Source organism: Oncorhynchus tshawytscha, linkage group LG16 (assembly GCF_018296145.1).
Source record: "Oncorhynchus tshawytscha isolate Ot180627B linkage group LG16, Otsh_v2.0, whole genome shotgun sequence".
In the NCBI taxonomy this organism is placed as follows: Eukaryota; Metazoa; Chordata; class Actinopteri; order Salmoniformes; family Salmonidae; genus Oncorhynchus; species Oncorhynchus tshawytscha.
This window is the reverse complement of record NC_056444.1, coordinates 4,478,739-4,495,544: the sequence shown is the minus strand read 5'-3', so window position 1 is coordinate 4,495,544 and position 16,806 is coordinate 4,478,739. Positions and strand designations below refer to the sequence as shown.

The following is a 16,806-nucleotide window of genomic DNA, read 5'->3' as shown; positions in this document are numbered from 1 at the left end:
CGGTGAGGGAACTGACAAGGTTCCTGTCCACGGTGAGGGAACTGACAAGGTTCCTGTCCACGGTGAGGGAACTGACAAGGTTCCTGTCCACGGTGAGGGAATTGACAAGGTTCCTGTCCACGGTGAGGGAACTGACAAGGTTCCTGTCCACAGTGAGGGAACTGACAAGGTTCCTGTCCATGGTGAGGGAACTGAACAAGGTTCCTGTCCACGGTGAGGGAACTGACAAGGTTCCTGTCCACGGTGAGGGAACTGACAAGGTTCCTGTCCACGGTGAGGGAACTGACAAGGTTCCTGTCCGCGGTGAGGGAACTGACAAGGTTCCTGTCCACGGTGAGGGAACTGACAAGTTTCCTGTCCACGGTGAGGGAACTGACAAGGTTCCTGTCCGTGGTGAGGGAACTGACAAGGTTCCTGTCCACGGTGAGGGAACTGACAAGGTTCCTGTCCGCGGTGAGGGAACTGACAAGGTTCCTGTCCACGGTGAGGGAACTGACAAGGTTCCTGTCCACGGTGAGGGAACTGACAAGGTTCCTGGATGAGACCAAGGGGGAAAACGTTAATCTCTAGGCTTTTTTTTGTGATCTGAGAGAAAGTTTGTAAGATCAATACAACATGCTATAAAAAATGAGGGGCATGGTGTCCTCTCACCCAGGAAATGGTTTAGATTGAAGAAGTGGGTCAAAACAGGAAACGGTTTAGGTTGAGGAAGTGGGTCACAACAGGAAACGGTTTAGGTTGAGGAAGTGGGTCACAACAGGAAACGGTTTAGGTTGAGGAAGTGGGTCACAACAGGAAACGGTTTAGGTTGAGGAAGTGGGTCACAACAGGAAACGGTTTAGGTTGAGGAAGTGGGTCACAGCAGGAAACTGTTTAAGTTGAGGAAGTGGGTCACAACAGGAAACTGTTTAGGTTGAGGAAGTGGGTCACAACAGTGAGTAAAGGTCCACCTTCAGACACTGATTAGATGTATAGTTTCTTTCTGACACTGGGGCTTTTTGAGCTTTGCTATTAGTCTCTTTCTCTGCTGACTTTTCTCCCACTTCTTATGGAGACTCGTCGGGGTAGGTTCGCTCAATATAAATGTCACCAGAGATGCGGGAAAGAGGAGTGTGTTGGGTGAATATGTAAAACAAACAAAAAAAGTACAGGTGTTGTTTCTGTGATGTGGTGAATGAAGTCGATTGGGGGCTCTGGTGGAATGGGGCAAGTGTGTTGAACCATGGGACAGATCTTAGTGCAGGAGTGGCAGTCCTTTAGCACCGGGGCTGTCTGTGTGTTGAGCCATGGGACAGATCTTAGTGCAGGAGTGGCAGTCCTTTAGCACCGGGGCTGTCTGTGTGTTGAGCCATGGGACAGATCTTAGTGCAGGGGAGACAGTCCTTTAGCACCGGGGCTGTCTGTGTGTTGAGCCATGGGACAGATCTTAGTGCAGGAGAGACAGTCCTTTAGCACCGAGGCTGTCTGGAAAACCTCCTCAAAGGAGGTGTGTAAAGGTAGGCTGCTTGTTGTAAAAGCAGAAATTAACAACATGGGTTTTGTCTTTATAAATGTGTATGCGCCTAACACAGGGAGAGAAAGAGGGGTTTCTATTTGGGAGTCTTAGACAGGAACTCTCACAGGTAGAGCCTGAGGAGACGCTGGTAGACGGAGGGGACAGGAACTCTCACAGGTAGCGCCTGAGGAGACGCTGGTGGATGGAGGGGACAGGAACTCTCACAGGTAGTGCCTGAGGAGACGCTGGTGGACGGAGGGGACAGGAACTCTCACAGGTAGCGCCTGAGGAGACGCTGGTGGTCGGAGGGGACAGGAACTCTCACAGGTAGAGCCGGAGGAGACGCTGGTGGTCGGAGGGGACAGGAACTCTCACAGGTAGAGCCTGAGGAGACGCTGGTGGTCGGAGGGGACAGGAACTCTCACAGGTAGAACCTGAGGAGACGCTGGTGGACGGAGGGGACAGGAACTCTCACAGGTAGAGCCTGAGGAGACGCTGGTGGTCGGAGGGGACAGGAACTCTCACAGGTAGTGCCTGAGGAGATGCTGGTCGGAGGGGACAGGAACTCTCACAGGTAGCGCCTGAGGAGACACTGGTGGTCGGAGGGGACAGGAACTCTCACAGGTAGCGCCTGAGGAGACACTGGTGGTCGGAGGGGACAGGAACTCTCACAGGTAGAACCTGAGGAGACGCTGGTGGTCGGAGGGGACAGTAACTCTCACAGGTAGAGCCTGAGGAGATGCTGGTCGGAGGGGACAGTAACTCTCACAGGTAGCGCCTGAGGAGACACTGGTGGTCGGAGGGGACAGGAACTCTCACAGGTAGCGCCTGAGGAGACACTGGTGGTCCGAGGGGACAGGAACTCTCACAGGTAGAGCCTGAGGAGATGCTGGTCGGAGGGGACAGTAACTCTCACAGGTAGAGCCTGAGGAGACGCTGGTGGTCGGAGGGGACTGGAACTCTCACAGGTAGAGCCGGAGGAGACGCTGGTGGTCGGAGGGGACTGGAACTGTACAATGGATTTAACGAAAGACAGAAATGGGGAAGAGCCTCATTCAGTGTCAGCGGGAGTGTTAAGGGACATCATTAATCAGTTCGACCTAGTGGATGTTTGGAGAACTAAACATCACAAGACAGTGTACATGGGTGAAGGATGAGTGCAGCCCGATTTGATTGGTTTTACATGTCCAGGAATCGGAGCAATAGGCTGTTGGGCACTACCATTATCCAGGTGGGGTTTTCGGATCATCACATAACCATTCCTCGGCTGTCTATTTCAGCAGGGCTCGGCTGTCTGTTTCAGCAGGGCTCGGCTGTCTATTTCAGCAGGGCTCGGCTGTCTATTTCAGCAGGGCTCGGCTGTCTATTTCAGCAGGGCTCGGCTGTCTATTTCAGCAGGGCTCGGCTGTCTATTTCAGCAGGGCTCGGCTGTCTATTTCAGCAGGGCTCGGCTGTCTATTTCAGCAGGGCTCGGCTGTCTATTTCAGCAAGGCTCGGCTGTCTATTTCAGCAAGGCTCGGCTGTCTATTTCAGCAGGGCTCGGCTGTCTATTTCAGCAGGGCTCGGCTGTCTATTTCAGCAGGGCTCGGCTGTCTATTTCAGCAAGGCTCGGCTGTCTATTTCAGCAGGGCTCGGCTGTCTATTTCAGCAGGGCTCGGCTGTCTATTTCAGCAAGGCTCGGCTGTCTATTTCAGCAGGGCTCGGCTGTCTATTTCAGCAAGGCTCGGCTGTCTATTTCAGCAGGGCTCGGCTGTCTATTTCACCACCATCTTATTGGAAGTTCAATGTAAAGCTCTTACAAGATGATACTTTTTTTCAGGTTTCCAGACCTTTTGGGAAAGGTGGGGGCAGCGAAGAGAGGAGTATGAGTCTCTGAGTCAATGGTGGGATGTGGGGAAAGTCCCAATTCAGCTTTTCTGTCAACAGTACACAGCTCTCTCATCCTCAGAGGCTAGGAGAGTATTGGGGGAACTAAAGCGTTGTATTAGTGAGATGGAGTTAGAGATGGTGGGGCAAGGCAATGTAGGCCTCCAGGCTAATTTAGCTGAATTTACGTAGGGACCTGGGCAGTTTTCAAGCAAAGGGAGCACTTGTACGAGCCAGGTTCTCCATGCTCAAGGAGAGAGATGCTCCCAGCTCCTTCTTCTTTGGTTTGGAATGACCGAGCCGTAAAGCCAAGGGTATGCATTGTCTACGGCTGTCTGAACGGCGGGTGACCTCTGTGGTGGGGGAGATGCAGGAATGAACTGTGGAGTTGTATAGGGCAGAAATGTGTGAACCTATGTGTGCTCAGGACTTGTTAGAATTTAACCCTCCTGGGGGAGTTTGAGGTGGTGGGAGGTAAAGCCCTCTACAACCTCTGCGTTAAGGTTAGGAACATTAGGAGCCTGAGGGAGTATGAGGTGGTGGGAGGTAAAGCCCTCTACAACCTCTGCGTTAAGGTTAGGAACATTAGGAGCCTGGGGGAGTTTGAGGGGGTGGGAGGTAAAGCCCTCTACAACCTCTGCATTAAGGTAAAGCCCTCTACAACCTCTGCGTTAAGGTGAGGAACATTAGGAGCCTGAGGGGTGGGAGGTAAAGCCCTCTACAACCTCTGCATTAAGATAAAGCCCTCTACAACCTCTGCGTTAAGGTGAGGAACATTAGGAGCCTGAGGGAGTATGAGGGGTGGGAGGTAAAGCCCTCTACAACCTCTGCATTAAGGTAAAGCCCTCTACAACCTCTGCGTTAAGGTGAGGAACATTAGGAGCCTGAGGGAGTATGAGGTGGTGGGAGGTAAAGCCCTCTACAACCTCTGCGTTAAGGTGAGGAACATTAGGAGCCTGAGGGAGTATGAGGTGGTGGGAGGTAAAGCCCTCTACAACCTCTGCGTTAAGGTGAGGAACATTAGGAGCCTGAGGGAGTATGAGGTGGTGGGAGGTAAAGCCCTCTACAACCTCTGCATTAAGGTAAAGCCCTCTACAACCTCTGCATTAAGGTGAGGAACATTAGGAGCCTAACAGGAGTGAAGGCACATCAGTGGCAGGGGGTATGTGGGGAGGAGAGTATGGTGGGTTTTAGATGGAGGGGGCTCTACAAAGCCCCAGTTCCAAAGAGGTCAGGGGACCTCCAGTGGAGGGGGTATGTGGGGAGGAGAGTACGGTGGGTTTTAGATGGAGGGGGCTCTACAAACCCCCAGTACCAAATAGGTCAGGGGACCTCCAGTGGAGGGTTCTTCATGGAGCCCTGGCCACTAACACCTGGTTGGTACGGGTTGAACCGGGAGTCGGACAGGGGTGTCCTTTCTGTGTTATGAGAGAAACTGTGATTCATGTCTTTTCTGTGTGCACCAGGTTAATAACCATTAATGTCTCTGTTGGAATGTCTGTGTGAGAGGTTGGGGGTGGAGTTTACTGTTGGAATGTCTGTGTGAGAGGTTGGGGGTGGAGTTTACTGTTGGGATGTTTATAATTGGGGTACAGGTATTAGAATAAGGAAAAGGACAAATGTGTGTCATTGAATTTTCTGTTGGCGATCTGGCTAACAAGGAGGAACAGGGTCAAAGGTGGGGGGATAACAGAACCTATACTATATTTAATGGGATGGTTTCTGCGCGCCTTAGGGTGGAATTTGAGTTCTATAAATGATGAAAAGTGTGGAGATGTTTCAGGAGATATGGTGTGTTGGGGGAGCTGACTGTATAGAGGGCTGTCTGTATAGCTGGGGAAGATGTTTGAGGAGATATGGTGTGTTGGGGGAGCTGACTGTACAGCCGGGGAAGATGTTTCAGGAGATATGGTGTGTTGGGGGAGCTGACTGTACAGCCGGGGAAGATGTTTCAGGAGATATGGTGTGTTGGGGGAGCTGACTGTACAGCTGGGGAAGATGTTTCAGGAGATATGGTGTGTTGGGGGAGCTGACTGTACAGCTGGGGAAGATGTTTCAGGAGATATGGTGTGTTGGGGGAGCTGACTGTACAGCTGGGGAAGATGTTTCAGGAGATATGGTGTGTTGGGGGAGCTGTCTGTATAGCTGGGGAAGATGTTTCAGGAGATATGGTGTGTTGGGGGAGCTGACTGTACAGCTGGGAAAGATGGGTTGAATATACGGTTGTAGAAGAGGTGAGGATTTGGTTTTTGTGATGTGTGGTGGTGTTTTGGTATCGTGGTGTAGAGGGCAAGGTGAGTATGGTACATCTAGGCAGTACTGCAGTACAAGAGATTTTTGCGTGTTTTGTTTTTAAGGGGTTGTGAGGGTGGTGAGGTTTTAATGAAATGAGAATGTTTCAATTAAATAAAGACAAAAAAGTCAAAAGTCGCTCTCCCTCTCTTTCTCTTCCTGTCCGTCTCAAAGGTCCCCTGAACGTCATTGACCTGCTGGCCATCCTCCCTTATTATGTTACCATCTTCCTGACGGAATCCAACAAGAGTGTTCTACAGTTCCAGAACGTTCGGCGTGTGGTGCAGATATTCCGGATCATGAGAATATTGAGGATTCTGAAGCTGGCCAGGCATTCCACAGGGCTGCAGTCTCTAGGTCTGTATGCATGTTGTTTAGCCCGGTGTATCATAATCCTGGTCCTGGGGACCCAAAGTGGTGCATATTTGAGTTTTTTCCCTAGCACTACGCAGCTCAGTTGATTCATGGAATCAGGTCTGTAGTGCAAGGGGGGGAAAAATGTAAGTTTAGGTCCACAGAACCAGGATGAAGAAACACTGGCGTTTGCCTCATTGAGGACATTGAAGTTTTTCTAATGTAATGTAATGTAATCTAGGCTTCACCCTGAGGCGGAGTTACAACGAGCTGGGCCTGCTCATCCTCTTCCTGGCCATGGGCATTATGATCTTCTCCAGCCTCGTCTTCTTCGCCGAGAAGGACGAAGACGCCACCAAGTTTACCAGCATCCCCGCCTCTTTCTGGTGGGCCACTATCACTATGACTACGGTGGGTTACGGTGACATCTACCCTCAGACTCTGCTGGGTAAGATAGTCGGGGGTCTCTGCTGTATCGCCGGGGTGTTGGTCATCGCTCTGCCCATCCCCATTATAGTCAACAACTTCTCTGAGTTCTACAAGGAGCAGAAGAGGCAGGAGAAGGCCATAAAGAGGCGGGAGGCCCTGGAGAGGGCCAAGAGGAACGGTAGTATCATCTCCATGAACTTGAAGGATGCGTTCGCCCGGAGTATGGAGCTGATGGATGTAGTTGTGGAGAAAGGAGGAGAGGACAACCAGCTGTCTCCCAGCTGGGCCGGCACACACAAATACACTGCCTCCGACATCAGCCTGAGGTCGTTGGATAAGAAGTACCCCGAGTCCGTCCTCCTGGGGTCCACCCACCGCATCACCATCACCACCAGCGGTAGCCCCGAGCGGAGGCCCCTCAGTAGCTTTCAGTATAAAGGCCGTATCCCAGAATTCAGAGGCAGTACCTCTCAGCTTCTTAACGCTCAGAACCTAGAGATCATGTTCAACCAGCTGACCAGGTCTCAGTCCTTTACCAACCTCAACACTTCCTGCTCTGTGAGCACTATGAGCACCTCCGCCACCACAGCAACCTCTGTATCTTCGCGGCAACAGCACCCAGGGTCCCCGCCCTCCCCGGCCCGGCCCCCACAGGAAGTGGAGCTGGAGAGGCAGGAAGTCCCACCCTCTTCCTCGACAGAGCCCCTGCTGAAGGAAAGCGAAGCACTACGCAGCCTGTCGAGCATGCACAGCTTCGCCAGCTGCAGGGCTGAGTTCGGGGAGGGCTCTGGATACGGAAGAAAGTTCCCTCCGTCTCTCGACCTCCTCCCAGAATTGAGGGTCAACGATGTCCAAAGCCTCCAGGACGCCGCCTCCCTCAAAAACAGCATGTATGAGTTTGTCCCCTACAACCAAGATGGCTGCACACAGTTCCCGAGAGACGACGTGGAGAACATCCGTAGCACCCTGAGAGACGGCATCAACCTTGTCGTCAAGGGGACCAAAGAGCTAAAGGAGACCTTCATCAAGGGCCCATCCACCGAGCACCCCCCGACACCACCCAGCACCATCTCTCCCCATGACATCAGCTTCAGCTTCCTGGAGAATGAATCCCCAGAGAGGGAGACCTCGCTGCTCTTCCCCAGCACAAAAGTCGTCATCCTGGGCACAGAAGACGAGACCAGCCCCCTGTCCCGCGACAGGCTGGTGGTGGACACCCCGCCAGGGGATGAGGAAGGTCAAGGTTCGTCCAACGAGGAGAAGAATCAGATGGAAGCAGTGGAAACGGCAGGGGGGGCACCGGCTGGGAACTGCACCCAGGATGTGGTGGTGGTGGTGGGAGGAGGGGCAGGTGGGGAGGGCAAGGTCGACAGCAACCAAAGTGGACACGACAAAGCAGAGAACCACATGTTTACACCGGAGATTCACCTGATGCCTGGGGACGGCAGTATGTCCCCGACCTGCGAAACCAGCATGTAACCCACTGGAACTACGTTTAATTAACCTGACCCTTGACCTGCTGAAAAAGACCGAAGATGAATGAGGAGATATTGGAAAAAGAGAACACAGATCGTGAAATAGTGGAAGAGATATTTGCATGGCATGACATGTGGGGCTCAAAACGAGAAACTCATACGGACAGAGATCATTTATCCAAGTATGAGGACATTTTTTTTGATCCTGATGTATATTTCAACCGTGTTCCTTTTTATTCTAGCAACAAAATGCACGGAGGGATTTATCTTTAAGCATGCATTTAAAAAGAACTATATATACATATTAAGTACTTGGCTGAAAGCGTTCCACTGTACGTAATATGACAACAAAGGCAATGCACAGAAGAAGGGAAAGAAGAAATCCATGTTTGCCAAAAAAGGTACAAATATTTCCAATGTGAGGAGAATGGAAGTAAATACATTGACAGACCTCAGACAGAGTGTGTATCCCAAATGGCACCCTTATACCTTAAACTGTATAGTGCCACAACTCTTTCCCTATATAGAGAAGTGCACTACGTAGGGCATAGGATGCCATTTGGGACGTCGACCAGAGTGTTGCAACGTAGCGACCTATGACAAACATATCACAACGTTTCGTGGAAATGCAATGTGTATAAAAACCACGACAACTATGTCATGTTTTTGGCGTTAATGATGAGATTTATGTGTGTGAAATTTAATGTCATTAACATTATTGTTTTAAGTTTTCATTACAATTGGTTTGTCATTATTAAAAAGACCTTAGGCTAAATGACCAGAATATTATTATTTTTATAATTATTTATGTTACAAAGATGGATTTAAAAAGAAAACCTTTTCTTCCTCTCGAGTACACAACTATAAATTGCCTAAATCTGTAGTTAGTGAGGACAACTGGCAAATGCTTCAGCTACTAGCCTAAACATAATAAATAAGCATTTATATCAGCAAGCAATATAGGTTTATAGAAAGAATAAAATCATTAGGCTGGTTGAAATACAACACTATACCCTTTTCCACTTCTTTGATTCCATCAAAAAAATCACACTAATAATAAACATGTACTTCTGAATGTAGCTTTTGCGGATTTAAATTCTCTAAAAACAGTAAAAGTAGGCCTACAGTTAAGTTAGTTAAGATAATCCTAGATGCCTTCTATTTGGGCAGTGGGGAGGATCCGACTTAATAACAAGTTTATTGATCAACCTGATAGATATGTTAGTCATTGATCCTTGCATATGCTACCGTAGCTCTTCCTTTAGACAATGTCAACAATGGTACATCCCAAGTAGCACCTTGTTTCCCTATGTAGGGCACTATAGTCCCATAGGGTTCTGGTCAAAACTAGTGGGCTTTGTAGTGGGCTTTGTAGTGGGCTTTGTAGTGGGCTTTGTAAGGAATAGGGTACTACCATGTTGGAAGCAACCAATGAGAAAATATCACAGAGAAAAACTCAAGTACAGTATATTTGTACTGTCAGAGATTTTATCTATCAATCTATCAGTGCATCCAAGCTGCTAAATAGTGTCATCAGTAAATGTGTGCTTTTATTTTCCCTCGTGGGTGGTGGGTCTGTAGTATCATCAGAACCAGTGGGTCTGTAGTACCATCAGAACCGGTGGGTCTGTAGTATCATCAGAACCAGTGGGTCTGTAGTATCATCAGAACCAGTGGGTCTGTAGTACCATCAGAACCAGTGGGTCTGTAGTACCATCAGAACCGGTGGGTCTGTAGTACCATCAGAACCGGTGGGTCTGTAGTACCATCAGAACCGGTGGGTCTGTAGTATCATCAGAACCGGTGGGTCTGTAGTATCATCAGAACCAGTGGGTCTGTAGTATCATCAGAACCGGTGGGTCTGTAGTATCATCAGAACCGGTGGGTCTGTAGTATCATCAGAACCAGTGGGTCTGTAGTATTTCTAGTTTATTATTGTCATCCTGATCATCTGATAATTCAAAACATCTATTTGTTTTTATTGCTCTTGTGTCTTGGACTGTACAGGATTCAGTTTTAACCCAGAATGATTTCATTCAAACTTTAAAACACAAACTCGTACTTTCCCTGCTTTCTTTTTTCACTGAATGACAATATCTGTTTTTATGTTGCTGTTTATTCCAATTTTCTGCTGGAAAAAATATATATATATATATATATATATATATATATATATATATATATATTGCTTTAGCATGGCACTTGGCTGAGTTTATAATATTAAAACTAGCACTGAGTTTGAGAAAGCCACATAGATCCGAATGGTAGACCTACAGATAGGAGGATGAGAAGGAGGAAGAGGAGGAGGAGGAGGAGCTTTACAGTTTAGGGTGCGTTTATAAATTATAGTCTGAGTGGGCCAGAGTGCAGAATAACTGATGTATTTACCAACGCTCAACACCCGTTGAATATGGTCGTTGCCGGTAAACGTCGGAGAAAAAAAGCGTAATTCAATTATTGCCTGCAGCACAGTTACAGTCACCAACGCTCTGGATAACAGAAAAACAGCCTCACCAGCTCTGCTAGGGTGAGTAAAATGGTCAGAGTGAGCTGTTCTCTCATTTGTGTCTTGAAGTAGCTAGCAAGCTAGCCAACTTTAGCCAGTTACCTTGGGTGCTTGACTGCCGTTGTGAGGTCACCACGGGCTTGACGTACCCGTTGTGGTATGACACAACATTTATTTTTACTGCTCTAATTACGTTGGTAACCAGTTTATAATAGCAATAAGGCACCTCAGGTGTCTGTGGTATATGGCCAATATACCACGGCTAATAAGGGCCGTGTCCAGGCACTCCACTTTGCGTCGTGCATAAGAACAACCCTTAGCCGTGGTATATTGGTCATATACCACACCCCTTCTGGCCTTATTGCTTAAATCTTCTTAGGGCTGCAATCCCGTTAACGGGATTGATATGACAACAGCCAGTGAAAGTGCAGGGCGCCAAATTCAAAACAACAGAAATCTCATAATTAAAATTCCTCAAACATACATGTATCTTATACCGTTTTAAAGGTAATCTTGTTGTTAATTCCACCACAGTGTCCGATTTCAAATAGGCTTTACAGCGAAAGCACCACAAATGATTATGTTAGGTCACCACCAACTCACAGAAAAACACAGCCATTTTTCCAGTCAAAGAGAAGAGTCACAAAAAGCACAAATAGAGATCAAATTAATCACTAACCTTTGATGATCTTCATCAGATGACACTCATAGGACTTCATGTTACACAATACATATATGTTTTGTTTGATAAAGTTCATATTTATATAAAAAAAATCTCAGTATACATTGGCGCGTTACGTTCACTAGTTCCAAAAACATCCGGTGATATTGCAGAGAGGCACATCATTTTACAGAAATACTCATGATAAATGCTAATGAAAATACAATTGTTAGACATGGAAATATAGATATACCTCTTCTTAATGCAACCGCTGTGTCAGATTTCAAAACAACTTTACAGAAAAAGCCATGCAATAATCTGAGAACGGCGCTCAGAAAAAAAATAATTATCCGCCATGTTGGAATCAACAGAAACCAGAAATAACATTATAAATATTCCCTTACATTTGATGATCTTCATCAGAATGCACTCCCAGGAATCCTAGTTCCACAATACATGTTTGATTTGTTCGATAATGTCCATTATTTATGTCCAAGTAGCTACTTTTGTTATGGCGTTTAGTACACAAATCCAAACACTCGTGCAGGTCCAGCATAACGTAGGACAAAAACTTTAAAAAGTTATATTACAGGTCGTAGAAAAATTTCAAACTAAGTATAGAATCAATCTTTAGGATGTTTTTAATCATAAATCTTCAATAACTAATACTAATAATAATATGCGTATACTAGCAACTGGGACTGAGGAGCAGGCCGTTTACTCTGGGCACCTTTCATCCAAGCTCCTCAATACTGCCCCTGCAGCCATAAGAAGTTCATTATAACACGGTACTGTTGAATGCTTGTTTCTGATTGGCTTGAAGGGCATTCTAGACCGTGCATGATTTCCCTATAACGCACGGTGTATTTACACTGTAGAATTCAATAGTTCATTCTTACTTGTTCTCTGTTTAAGCTATAGTTCATTCTTACTTGTTCTCTGTTTAAGCTATAGTTCATTCTTACTTGTTCTCTGTTTAAGCTGCTTTTGAAAGCAAAAGTCGAATTTAAAACATTATTGGCGTTGTTGAATTCAATTTTCACAATGGTGAGCTAGGGCTGATTTGTTTGTTTAGCTAAGCTAGCTAAGTCTGTCTGCTTGGTTACCACGGCAACTACTGTGGCTCTCTAGTAAAAATGCTACTTCAATGGATGTTAAACAAGGTGCTACTTCAGCTACATTTAATTGGTATAAAAGGGATAAGGGATATGAAAGGGATGATGAACTTGGGGCTCCATGCGTTCTCTGGAAAGGTCGATTTCCCTCCAGAACATACCTTTTCACGTCTTTCATTATTTTCCATAGAGAGCATAGCCCCTCGCTGATTATTCCTTATACATATTGGTGTGGCTGGCGATGTGTTGTCAGTCATCCTAACCATTCCCCCACGGCAATAGAACTCAAATTCGATTCTGCTTTGGAGAGAGACTAATCCAAATGAACCATGAGGGCGTTTTACAATTCACAAAAAAAAAAAACTCCACACAATTATGGAAGATTTAAGATTTTATTTATTTATTTATTTATTTCCAATGGCCATTAATAAATACAAAGGATTTTATCTTTTTTTTTGTGAAATAATGTTATGAATAATTCAATTTTTTTCTAAACCAAAATCAAGAAGCAAGACCAGGATTTCCTGTCGTCACTGTTGTTTAACGATGTTTTATTCATGAGGTGGCCAGTCATATGCCTTTGTTTTATTCATGAGGTGGCCAGTCATATGCCTTTGTTCATACTCTAGTACTGTACAGAAAATTATCATTTTTATAGGAAGAATTCAGGTCTTTAAAAGTAATAGATACAACTAATATTATTGAGTTCTCAGGCTTTCTATCTATCAACGCTCTGATGTTTCGATTGGATATCGACTTTGTTTTCCATTTACAGGTATTATAATATCAGCTAGTTGTGGCTATTACTTTATAAAATATGTTTTGTGAAATCCACATTGATGTGTTGACTACCAGGGAGCAGCTGTTTCTGGATATCTTCCCCCTCATCAACTTATCATTGGATTGGCTTAGCAGGGAGGTAGGGAGAGAGGGAGAGAGAATCATTGGACCTCAGACAGGAAGACAACCCTCTGGGTGAATCAATCGCTCTGATTGGCTCCTACTGAAGCCAAGCCAATGATGTCAGTATTGTAGATAAACTGAAGGAGCAATGGGTAAGATCCCCATGGAATTCTCAAGGGAAGAATGGTCCATTGGGTACTGGTCAGGACAGGGAGGGAGACAGTTTTTTGGGATGCAGGGAGGGACAATAATCTTTGAGCAAAAGGAGACCTTGTCTCTAGGTGACAGCTGTATGAAGGGAGAGAGAGCAGTTCTTAGGTGTGAGTGTGACCAGTCATTGTAGACCGTGGTCAACAGTGATCCAACCTTCCCTAGCACACATATGAAACACATATGAACAATGGCTATATAACTTTATGCAGACACAAGGGAATGCAACCTGGTCTCAGTTGCATTTCGTATTATTCTGTACGTAAAATCCAAGACACTCCATTTAGTATGTTATGTTTGGTGTGGCTACATAAAAAAGTCAAGTCAAAAATGAAAAGGGGGGATTGGATGGGTCGGTGTATAACAAGAACATCTAGCAAATCAAAGATTACGATTTAGAATCTCATCATGGACATCTTTAGCATTTTATCTAATTAGCAACTTTCCAAATAAGTTAGCTAACCCTTCCCATAACTTTAACCCTTTTAGCTAACTCTTCCCTTAACCTAACTCCTAAACTTTACCCTAACCCCTAGCCTAGCTGACGTTAGCGAGCTTGCTAATGTTAGCCACCTAGCTAGAATTCGTAATATATCATACATTTTGCAAATCCTTATCATATTGTAGGTTTTGCAAATTTGTAACAAATAATACAAATTGTAATTTGTAACATATCGCACGAAATGGGTGATGAATATCCACAAATTAATAAATACCACACGAAAAATAACATACAACAAGGAGTGTATCAAATGTACGTACAGAATAATACGAAATGTACAGAGACCAGGTTGGGAATATCCTAATGAAAGACACAAGCTTAAATACAAAACAACACAGGAACACATGTAATCATATCACAAGACTTCAGTGTCCAGTCCACCCCACAGAACTCAATGAACTCAATGTTCTGTGGTGTGTGTGTTATGTCTCCAATCTCCCGACTTCCAAAAATCCTTTGACTACTTTTTAAAAATTATTATTATATTATATATATATTTTTTTAAACATTTTCTGCCCAAGGTTGATCTGCTAAATGTGAGAGGACATGATGCAATGTTTCTGTGTTCTCTCAAAGTGATCCTACATGCTAAAATACCTACCTGACGGCTACAATACCTACCTGACGGCTACAATACCTACCTGACGGCTACAATACCTACCTGACGGCTACAATACCTACCTGACGGCTACCTGACCTACCTGACGGCTACAATACCTACCTGACGGCTACAATACCTACCTGACGGCTACAATACCTACCTGACGGCTACAATACCTACCTGACGGCTACAATACCTACCTGACAGCTACAATACCTACCTGACGGCTACCTGACCTACCTGACGGCTACAATACCTACCTGACGGCTACCTGACCTACCTGACGGCTACAATACCTACCTGACGGCTACAATACCTACCTGACGGCTACAATACCTACCTGACGGCTACCTGACCTACCTGACGGCTACAATACCTACCTGACGGCTACAATACCTACCTGACGGCTACCTGACCTACCTGACGGCTACAATACCTACCTGACGGCTACAATACCTAGCTGACGGCTACAATACCTACCTGACAGCTACAATACCTACCTGACGGCTACCTGACCTACCTGACGGCTACAATACCTACCTGACGGCTACCTGACCTACCTGACGGCTACAATACCTACCTGACGGCTACAATACCTACCTGACGGCTACAATACCTACCTGACGGCTACCTGACCTACCTGACGGCTACAATACCTACCTGACGGCTACAATACCTACCTGACGGCTACAATACCTACCTGACCTGCCACATTGGTATTTAAAAAGGTTTGACAAGTGTAAAAGAAGGGGATTTGATATTCCACTGGTAGTTTTATTTTAAGTCATTGTTTTCCTCATTCTCTCATCTGTTTTAAAGGAGGGTATGATAACTAAACATTTTTGAAACTCCTCTACTGTCATTCTACATGTTTTTCTCTTCTCTTTGTGTTCTCGTCCTCGATGTGACTGTATAGTAATGATTCATTTCACAGGTAGTGTAGTGAAGCACTGGGCGATCTGAGTGAGCCAGAATGTTTCCTCAGGATGCTGTATTGATGGAGGAAAATCTGAAATGGCACCCTATTCTCTATATAGTGCACTATTTTAGACCAGAGCCCTATGGAACCCTATTCCCTATATAGTGCTCTATTTTAGACCAGAGCCCTATGGAACCCTATTCCCTATATAGTGCTCTATTTTAGACCAGAGCCCTATGGAACCCTATTCCCTATATAGTGCACTATTTTAGACCAGAGCCCTATGGAACCCTATTCCCTATATAGTGCACTACTTTAGACCAGAACCATATGGCACCCTATTCCCTATATATAGTACCCTACTTTAGATCAGAGCCCTGTGTATGGAATAGGGAGCCATGTAGGACACAAGCCAGTCTATGTGTGTGTGTGTGTGTGTGTGTGTGTGTGTGTGTGTGTGTGTGTGTGTGTGTGTGTGTGTGTGTGTGTGTGTGTGTGTGTGTGTGTGTGTGTGTGTGTGTGTGACTGTGTGTGTGTGTGTGTGTGTGCGTGTGACTGTGTGACTGTGTGACTGTGTGTGTGTGTGTGTGTGTGTGTGTGTGTGTGTGTGTGTGTGTGTGTGTGTGTGTGTGTGTGTGTGTGTGACTGTGTGTGTGTGTGTGTGTGTGTGTGTGTGTGTGTGTGTGTGTGTGTGTGTGTGTGTGTGTGTGTGTGTGTGTGACTGTGTGTGTTTGACTGTGTGCGTGTGACTGTGTGCGCGTGTGTGTGTGTGTGCGTGTGCGTGTGTGTGTGTGTGTGTGTGTGTGTGTGTGTGTGTGTGTGTGTGTGTGTGTGACTGTGTGTGTGTGTGTGTGTTTGACTGGGTTGATGCTGAAATGAACTCTGTGAGCGTTCACCAGAAGGACTGTGCCATGTGGTACTACAGTCTCACCATCGCTTGATCATTTGTGATTCTGCTAATATGGCAGAAAGAAATATTGTATTTTCTTTGAGAGATATATATCTGATCCCCATGTCTATATGTCTAATCCCCATGTCTATATGTCTAATCCCCATGTCTATATATCTAATCCCCATGTCTATATGTCTCATGCCCATGTCTATATGTCTAATCCCCATGTCTATATGTCTAATCCCCATGTCTATATATCATATCCCCATGTCTATATGTCTAATCCCCATGTCTATATATCTAATCCCCATGTCTATATGTCTCATGCCCATGTCTATATGTCTAATCCCCATGTCTATATGTCTCATGCCCATGTCTATATGTCTACTCCCCATGTCTGATCCCCATTTCTATATGTCTAATCCCCATGTCTATATGTCTAATCCCCATGTCTATATGTCTAATCCCCATGTCTATATGTCTCATGCCCATGTCTATATGTCTAATCCCCATGTCTATATGTCTAATCCCCATGTCTATATGTCTACTCCCCATGTCTGATCCCCATTTCTATATGTCTAATCCC

At 45.8% G+C, this 16,806-nt stretch overlaps 1 protein-coding gene across 1 annotated transcript in view; it reads left to right on the top strand.

The window, feature by feature from the left end:
• Positions 1-8,726, top strand: part of LOC112247818 (potassium voltage-gated channel subfamily B member 2) — a 394,377-nt gene extending 385,651 nt beyond the window's left edge. The window contains exons 3-4 of the mRNA XM_042298692.1: positions 5,828-6,010; positions 6,249-8,726. Of these exons, the coding sequence (XP_042154626.1) occupies positions 5,828-6,010; positions 6,249-7,915 (1,850 nt within the window). The 3' untranslated portion in view covers positions 7,916-8,726. The remainder of the gene's footprint in view (positions 1-5,827; positions 6,011-6,248) is intronic.
• The last annotated feature ends 8,080 nt before the right edge of the window (positions 8,727-16,806 follow it).